The sequence below is a fragment of the Strix aluco genome, chromosome 2, assembly GCF_031877795.1.
Source record: "Strix aluco isolate bStrAlu1 chromosome 2, bStrAlu1.hap1, whole genome shotgun sequence".
In the NCBI taxonomy this organism is placed as follows: Eukaryota; Metazoa; Chordata; class Aves; order Strigiformes; family Strigidae; genus Strix; species Strix aluco.
The window spans coordinates 38,701,701-38,710,599 of NC_133932.1; the positions used below are offsets into that span (position 1 = coordinate 38,701,701).

General features: G+C 50.9%; 1 protein-coding gene across 12 annotated transcripts in view; it reads right to left on the reverse strand.

The window, feature by feature from the left end:
• The window catches only part of PRDM15 (PR/SET domain 15), a 42,824-nt gene extending 35,853 nt beyond the window's left edge, over nucleotides 1–6,971 (reverse strand). For 3 of the 12 annotated variants that reach the window (XM_074814412.1, XM_074814410.1, XM_074814409.1), the window contains exons 1-3: nucleotides 2,820–6,087; nucleotides 2,305–2,340; nucleotides 1,646–1,691 (exon numbers count right to left, since the gene is read on the reverse strand). In XM_074814412.1, coding sequence (XP_074670513.1) covers nucleotides 1,646–1,682 — 37 coding nt within the window. In that variant the 5' untranslated portion in view covers nucleotides 1,683–1,691; nucleotides 2,305–2,340; nucleotides 2,820–6,087. Of the gene's footprint in view, nucleotides 1–1,645; nucleotides 1,692–2,304; nucleotides 2,341–2,819; nucleotides 6,088–6,886 lie in introns of those variants that run through there. The other 9 variants (XM_074814403.1, XM_074814415.1, XM_074814406.1 and 6 more) reach the window with 8 other exon arrangements.
• Between the last annotated feature and the right edge of the window lie 1,928 nt (nucleotides 6,972–8,899).

Below are 8,899 nucleotides of genomic sequence, written 5' to 3' on the forward strand. Positions count from 1 at the left end.
GCACCTAGGCACCCCTCACTTCTGCAAAGATACCCACTGCACAGGTTCAACAAGGCCCAGACAGCATTGTCCAAAACTACATACAGGAGTGACACATTTCTCACTCCTTTGCAGATGAATGATCAAAGCATGGGGAATATGATACTGACATTGTGTGGCACATCTCTCGAAATCTAAGGGATGCCTTACGGCAGACATTCCCCAAGGCTGTTACACTCACCATATGTGACACTTTCAAGAGATTACAGCCACAGGAGAAATACAAAACTAAACATGGGATAAACGGTAGAATACCCTGGGGGGAGTACATTCACAGACCCCTATAAAAAAATATTCCAAAACTCTCTGATGTCTATGAAATATATATCCATTGTTAACTATGAGAGTGCACAGTATCATTTATAACAACTCACTTTTTCAGAACATAAGCAGTTCCCATTTCCCATGGGAAAAACTTACAGAGAACACAAGAAAGCACAAGAAATTCAATGACCACAGCCTCCACTGGAAAGGGGAAAATCGTGTTGTGTGACACCTATCTCTGCAATTAGGGAATGGTATCACATCCCCATCTTTGTTGCTATCCACCAGGGTTTTCTTACGAAGGGGAAGATAAGGTAACTTCACTACTGGTATCTGCAACTCAATAAAAATGTCTACTGAGTCAACACAACTTTTGAAGAAACCCTGGTGAATCTGTGATGGAGGGAAAAGTAGAACTTTCTGATATAGTTGCCATAAGGTTTATGCACAACTGTGGAGCCTTCACGAGTACTGTGGATTCATACCACCATATGCTCCATTCTGCTCTTCCCAGATTGGATCTACAATATCCAGGCCCTCTCTGCTCATACAAGTAGGCGAGTGGACTCCACATCTCTTTAATTTTTTTCCACAGTAACACCAGATCCTGCATGTGCAGTCTGGTGACAAAGGAGAGGCTGCAGGGCTAGTATGCCACAGGGAAACAAGCCTACTAGCCAAGCTCCATCAAGCATGGGACACTGCCCATCACACTCCCTGGACACACCACCACTGCAGTCTCTCTTCACACACCATGACCCTATGAGTCCAGATCCCAGGTCTTCGAGCCCAGTCTGACACACAGGGTTACGTAGGAGCAAAACCACAAAGTCGAGCTGCGTGAAGCGCAGGCCCAGCCACAGGGACACAAGAAAACGCAGTGAATGCCATGAGTGAGACTTGTCAGGGCAGTCTGTGCATTTCAAACTGGGCTTGTCCAGAAACAATAATGAACCTGCATCCTCCTCCGGTGGAGCTGCAGATCTTCAACTCAGGCTAGAGGTCAGAGTTCCCCACAGACACCCCTGGTTGCTAAAGCTGGCTGTATAAACAAAAAGCTTAGACTAGTGTTAGGCCTTCAATCTCACTTACTTCAACCGTGAAAAAGCTGTTCTGCCAACTCATATTCAGAGGTCTATTTGTGTGTTTGCCCACAAAACCAGGAGAATGTGTATGCTTAAAGTGAGCAACCTTCTCTCTACTCCTCCATAAACTGTTGGAGCTTCCTTTACATAAATATTTTTCCAAATAAAAACTTTGTCTGTTTTAGTCTTTGATTTCAAACATCCTGAATAGACAAGTTACATCACGAGAGTTAGATCATTTCCCTTCTAATACTTACAAATAAACATAATCTCATCACTGCCATCTTCAGCCATTTTTTAAACCTGCCAAAATACAAAAGATGAAGTTAGTTCTGAATAATGGTTACTTTCTGTACTACTGAAACATCCCTCTACAGAGTAATGATGCTGACTGACCCAGAGCACACCCAAACATGTTACTGCCCCTGCAGGAGTATCAATGGAAAGGTAAAGAAATTAAAGTTGCTAAAAATCCCCCAGTGACTGCTGTATCATTACATGTGTTTCTGAAATCACTACCAAGAAGCCTAAATGTCTGTATGTTCACAAGCATGTCTCTCTGAGGCAATGCTGTCTCGTGCCGTTCCCCATCCCTCCTCTCGCCAACCTCCAGCCATTCCTGGGTGTCCCCTGCTATAAGCTCCTGTGAAGCCTCAGAACAAGCAGGGCCAGAGGACTCATGCAAGCCAGCAACAACCACTGCAGAAACAAGGCCCACCTGGCTCAGGGAAACATTTTATTGAACAGTAGGTTAAAAAATTATCTCTGAAGGGCAGGTTACTTATTTAATAAACACAATTATCTTAGTAACCTAAAAATTGCAGGTACAATCACAGATTTGTTCCAAAGGCAAAGGTATACTGTGGTAATGAGCATCAGAAAACCTGGGAAAACAAATCCTGTCTCTGTCACTGACCTTCCATGAAATGGTAGCTCACCGATTTGCTTTCACCTGTAAAATAAGGATAATCTATATTCACTTTTATAAATCAGTTCTGGCAACATGTATTAAAAACTTGCCTAAACACTATCTATTGCTCCTCAATGATGTCTGGACAATCAAAATTATGGTTGGCAAGTAGTCTGATTATGTATAGCTAAGATCAGGACACAAGCAGCATCTAGAAAATAGTTTTCCCTTCTCTAACCATGAAAAGGCTTTCTCTTCAAACAAGCAATTTTCCCAATGCCCCAGTGAGAGGCAAAGCAATGTGAAGATCATAACCCAAGTCTAAGAGAGAATGAGGATGCAGAAACAGCAAGCACATTGGTCAAGATGACAACAGGAAGGAGTAAGAGACTGAACCTGTGAGAGGGAGGACAGGAGGAAAGGAAACATGACCAAAGACACACCAAACTAGCAGAGCCCTGTTCAAAAAAAGATAAAGCATTTGCTACTACAACAACAAAAGCCAAGCCAAAGATACGCACAAGCACAGCCGTTACTCAGGATCAGCGTAGGAGCAGGACTTCCCATTAGGAGTTTACTCTTCAACACTGATGCTCATATCCTCTGCCTGGCTGGATCGTGGAAATATGCCTCAGGTGGGAGCCTGTACCAGCAGCTACTTCTGCGCAGGTACCAGCTCTACTGGCTTCTCAGCACAAGTGAAGTCCCTGTCCCACACAACCCCTTCCACTGTTTCAGGAAGGGCTCCATCCTTGTGCCAAGTCTGCTGCTAATGCCACGATGGCACCTACACCTGCCAGGGAGCAATGTTCAATACGCAGCCGCCAGCTGCACCCATGCTCCGCTCCACCTCAAGCCTCCACCAGAAGCAGCAACCAGGTTCTTCACCAATCCATAGGCTACTTCCAATTAGCAAAGGACAATCCATCACCACTTGGAGATGCGCTGGGTGGAAAGCCAGCATGTCAACTGACAGGAATACAAAGGGACACCTGGTTGCTGTGGCTCCTGATCATGGCAGGAGGGATCCTGCTGCTCAGCTATCTGGGCAACAGCCTAGATTTTGGTCACTGAGTCTGGGTGCCCCTGGCATTCCCCCACGGCCTGTCCCAAGCACTGCCCTCCCCAACTCTACCTAATGTCAGCAGCACAATTCCTCCTAACACCCGCTGCCCCAGCAAGGTGCAGCGCTGCCCGCCTGTGGCACAAGCTAGGCCTTTCTTGGCTACGGCTTTTGTGGACTAAACTCATATAATAAACCACTTAAATATTTATACAAAAGCCCAATGCTGAGCACAAGCAGCAATTCAGGGAATTTCCCAAAACCTCTTTTCCTGAAAACACTGTAAACAATGCAACAGGTATTTAGAGAAACCCAAAGTATAACTATGCAAAACAAGCCACAGAAAGTGCATCATAGATTGATGTCAAAAATGGTTTGTTTTGCTTTTTAACCCAGATGATTTGTGGACGCTCTGCACTATTTCAAGAGGTGTACATCCAGTTATTTTTAGTTTGTGTCCTGACAAGTCTTTATATGGCTGAATTAACAAATACTCTTCTTGGTCAACGGTTCAGATACGCAGTGGGGACAGTGCGGCAAGACCAGCAATACTGCTGTGTGACCTGTTTGTCAAAGGCATTCGCCTTCTAGGACTTTCCCGTGTCGCATTCCTCACAAACAGCAGACTGATGACATGCGGCATTACAGAAGCAGCAACGTCAGTCTTGTTCTAGGGGCTGTCAGATGAGAATAGCAACAAAGGGGAAGAGAAATCATAGTAGCATAAATGTGGTTCAAGGTGATGGGGAGAAAGTGTAAAGATCCCTCTAACACACCTTGCGTAGTTGATAAGGACGCTACCTCTCAATTATTATCTGCATTAGCGCAGTTTTCATTTCTGCAGCAAGTACTTTCATTTTCCACATTGCAAAATTTCTGATTCATCATCCATCTTTCCTACGCTCAGCACAATGACCTGCTATGCTCTGAAATAAACAGGAACAGGTAACGTATTGCATAACAAATAAACTTGTACCTCAACACGCAGGTGCAAAAAGAGGACTACCTTGCATTAGTTTCTGCACCTTGCTACAAATTCCTGAGTGGTCTTTTTTTCCTCCCTTTCTACTTTACAGAAAGTGTAAGAAAGGAAGAACTGCCCCAAAATGGGTATAAAAATTCTGCTTTGCAGACACATACTACCTTTAACCCATAGGCTTCAAAACTCCTCACAAATCTCAACTGTATTTCCCAAGAGTTTTTGAAAGAAATGACATTATGCCGCCTGCTCCAGCTGGTAAATGGAGTCAGGGAGTGCCACGTTAGCTCACATGATGGCACTGAAGACTTTAGAGTTTTTACCCTCACCTGCTGTTGCTCTGGGCCATGTCTGGGTTTTTTTACAAGCATTTGTATCAGAAAAATATTCCATTAAGTCACTCATCCTACTGCATGTAATTATGTTGTCTTGCAGAGATAATCAAAGCTTCTAGGAATTCTAGATATTTTTATATAAACCACAAAGCAATCATTAAGCAGCGAATAATCAGATGAAAAGCTATACAGAAGAAATTAGAACACAGGTACAATGCCTAACTCTGATGGCAGTGAAAGAGCAGAAAAACCACAATTTTCTGCTTGTATAACTAATGAAGAGACTTTGTGTCCGAGAGTAGAGCACACAGCTAAGCACACAAACTCCAGCTGCCACATGGGCCTCTGAACACTTCTGAAACTCGAGGGAACCCAAATGCTGACACCAAGGGGCTGCAGCATCACAGATATCTGCTTGCAGAGCGCAACGCGCAGCGTTAGTATCAGGGAACCACTCCAGCCATAAGCTATCCAAAAAATGTTAAGACTGGGTGTAAAAGCATACTTTCCCCTTATAAACTGCTTTCTGAAGAAAGAAACCGGGCTCCAGTGGTAAGTTGAGTAATTTTGATCTTGCAAATGGATTTAAAAAACCAGGTAAGAATTAAAAAATAAACCAAATCCCTGAAAATCTGTATTTGAATTTAATGACCAACAAAGAAAATTAAAGTTTCTCTTTCTTCAGTTTTCCGTTAAAGTTCTAGAGTGGGTTTCTACTAGTGTGAATAAGTAACTTGAAAACACAAGCAGATGGGTACTGGAAATACATGTGTGCAAGCAGAATGCACTTAAAAATACAGAGTTTTCTTCATGTGTAGTCTAATTTGTTCATGCTACTGCTCAAAGTAATAGGAAACTATCTGTCAATATCTGGTAAACTACAGTGGGGCCTTGCATTTTTAAAAAATTATGACTATTCTACCAGTTATTGCTGAAAAGGGGGAGGGGGGCAATTTCTGGACCAGTCAGGGGGAGCACAGCATAACAGAGTGGTGCTGAGTTTATGCCCCCCGCCCCTTCTAACACTTCCCGCGATCACGCTCACTCAGCCCCAGGGTGAATAACGTATATGCAAAGTGTAATGAACTTGAGCTGAAAACGACCCTGTTGCAGGACAGGGGGCTTTCCTCCTTCTAGTCTCGTAAACCAAGACACTGCACCTTCCCCCAGAGGCGCATACCGGCTGGCCCGGGGCAGGGCGAGGGCCGAGCCTCCAGCCGGCGGGGCAGCTGCCGGTAACGGCCGGTTCCCTCACTCGGTTACTAGACCGGCCTCCTCCTCCCGCCCTCTTCCCTCAGAATCACGCCTCACACCGGGGCGAGTCCGTGCCCCGCCGAGGCGCTCCCGCAGCCAGCGGCTCGGCCGCGGCCCCTCGCCCCGGCTGCCGGCGGGGAAACGCCGCTGCCGCCGGCACCAGCCCCAGCGCCGCCGTTTCCCTCACGGGGCCCGCAGTCCCCCCGGACCGGCGGCTTCACCGGCCGAGCCCCACCTGTGGGGACAACTCCCCCCCCCTCCCTGCCGCCGTTACACAGCTCCAGCGGCTCCTTCCTCCGCCGCCCGCCCGCGGGCCCCGCACGGCGCCGCCGCGGGGGCTGCCCCAGCCCGCCCAACACACTGCCCCGGCGGGGCCGGCGCCCGGCGAGACGCAGCCCGGCGGCGGGGCCGGAGCCTCCCGACGCCGCGGGGTGCGAGTGTGCGTGTGTGCGAGCGGCGGGGGGAGGCCTCAGCGCGGCCCCGCACACGCCGCCGGCAGGGCCGGCGCTGAGCAGCCGGGACCGCGCCGCAGCCGCCACGGAGCCCGGCGGGGCCCGGCCTGAGATCCGGGAGCGGCTCCGCCGGGTTTTGCCTCGGACCCGCCTCGCCCCCCTCCCTACTGCCCTCCCTCCGCGCGCCGCGGCGCGGCCGCTGTAACAAAGAACAGGCGGCATGGAGGAGGCGGCGGCGGCGGAGGAGGAGGCGGCGAGGCCGCAGCCGCCGCCGCCCCGAGAACCCTCGCCGCCGCCCCCGCCTTGGCCGCGCGCGCCCGGGGGGGAGCGGCGGGGCGCGGGAGGAAGCGCGGCGGGCCGGGCCGCGCGGGGCGGGCGCGGGGCGGCGGGCCGAAGGGTCCCGCGCGGAAGGTCCCGCGCGTGGGCCGGGAATGGGGTGGGGGAGAGAGGGAGAGAGGGAGGGGGAGGCGAGGCGGCGGGCGGGAGCGCGGGGAACCGGCGTTACCTGCCTGGGGAAGGGCCAGACCCGGATCGGATCCGGACTCCGGGTTCCGATCCGCTCCGGAAACCACGCGCCACCGGAAGCCCGCGCGGCCGGCCGCAAGGCACGGCGGGAAGCGTAGTCCGCGCGCGGCGGGGAGGGCCGCACTGCCCGCCAGCCGCCGACCCCCTCCCGGCGCCCTCATGGTCCCGGCCAGGGCAGCGGCGGCCGGACCTTCGGCGCCGCGTCGCGGGGGTCCCCCCAGCCGGGCCCGTTCCCCGGGGGGAGTACGACGCCCGTGCGAGGGGCGGCCGCACGGCTACCCCGCGGCTCTCCCGCACCGTGCTTCGGCCCTGGGCTGGAGGAGGGCGGCTGCCACCGAACTTGGCTTCACACCCAGGTTGCACAAGCTCGGTGCTTCCCTCCTCCCCCTGGACAGTGCCAGCCGCGAGGGAGGAGTCCCTAAGGCGTCTGTCAAAAGGCGCTCGGGCTTCGTGGAAGCGCTTCCTCAGGCATGTAGCAGGCTGTAGGGCCTGTGATTTCTTTTCACACAATTCCTCACTGTGAGGGTGGTGAGACACAGGAACAGGCTGCCCAGAGAAGCTGTGGCTGCCCCCTCCCTGGCAGTGTTCAAGGCCAGGTTGGACGGGGCTTGGAGCAACCTGGTCTAGTGGAAGGTGTCCCTGCCCATGGCAGGGGGGTTGGGACTAGATGGTCTTTAAGGTCCCTTCCAACCCAAATCATGATTTTTCCCCAGTTAAACACTGAACAAGTACCTGAGTGCCTGACTTCCCTGTACCCAAGCCGGTTGTCCCTCAAACAGGGTTCGTTACCCAGTGTGCAAAAGCCAACCTCACACACAGAGCTGAGATACTAGTTTTATTCCTTAGTTGCACAAAGATGGGTGCTAGGGGTAATTCCGCAAAGCTAGCGTGCTACACAAAGGAACTACAGCCTATTTATCCTATTAGATGATTAGTAAAAACCTAAGTTTACTCTCATTGATCCATAATTACCATTCCATATATATTTCAATTAGCTCCACTTGCTGCGTAGATTAGCACACATGCTCCTTGCAGGTGCGGGGGAGCAAGTTTTTCGGTCTTGAATTGAGTCTGTAGTCACGATCTCCCCCTGTCACCTTTACTTTTCCGCCAGTTTCCACAGATTTTTGCTGACTTCATACTTCTAGGGCAATCATCCAGCCTCTGGTGCCTTCTGGGGCAGGATGCTCACCTCTATCTTTTATCTCTTCAACGGTAAAGCCCTTAGCAAGGCTTGGATTGTAGCAGGCTCACACAATAAAGCCACAAAGTATGGGGCTTACATAATGGAGCCAGTGATTAGTGGTCCTTGTGCTTGATGAGAAATATTTGTATGGGCTACAAGGCTACAAGCCTGGTTGAGGCTACCAAGTCCAGCGCTCCCAAATCTCATCAGTCCTGCATTACCAGCATGTTATCAGGGCCCAGCCCTGCTGTGCTCCACAGCAGGAATAACTAGCAATGCCCATTTTTTTATATAATGAGACCTGGTGCCCAGGAAACAAAGGACGTGGACCCACTGTCCTCAGCTCTAGGGGTTTTAAACCCCCAGTTGGGGTTACTGCAGTGCTCGCCCCCCTCCCAGCTGAAAGGTGCGCTGGGCAGCCAAGAATGTGCCTTCAGAGGCAGAGGCCTGGGCCAAGAAGTACTGATGCTTTTTGTATTCAAGCAAGATGCTGCCCCCCCCCCCCCCCCCCCCGGTTTTTCCTCTGGTAAGAAGTGTTTCCTGCACTGGAGTCCCCCCTAAAGCCTTATGCAGTGCTCCCTGCCACTGTGGTGTGACCCACCAGTCTTCACAGTGAGAGCGCCCCTGCAGATTCAAAGATGATGGAAAGAGGCACCAGTTCTGTCCTCTCCAGGGGATGTGCTCTTCTCAAGGCTACATCTTTTTAACAGTTGGCTAAGACCAGGCCCCTTCTTGCTTCCCACCTTACCCATCCCAAGTCCCCTTCTACACAAGTACCCAGTTTCAAGAGGGACGTACAGAGAGTAT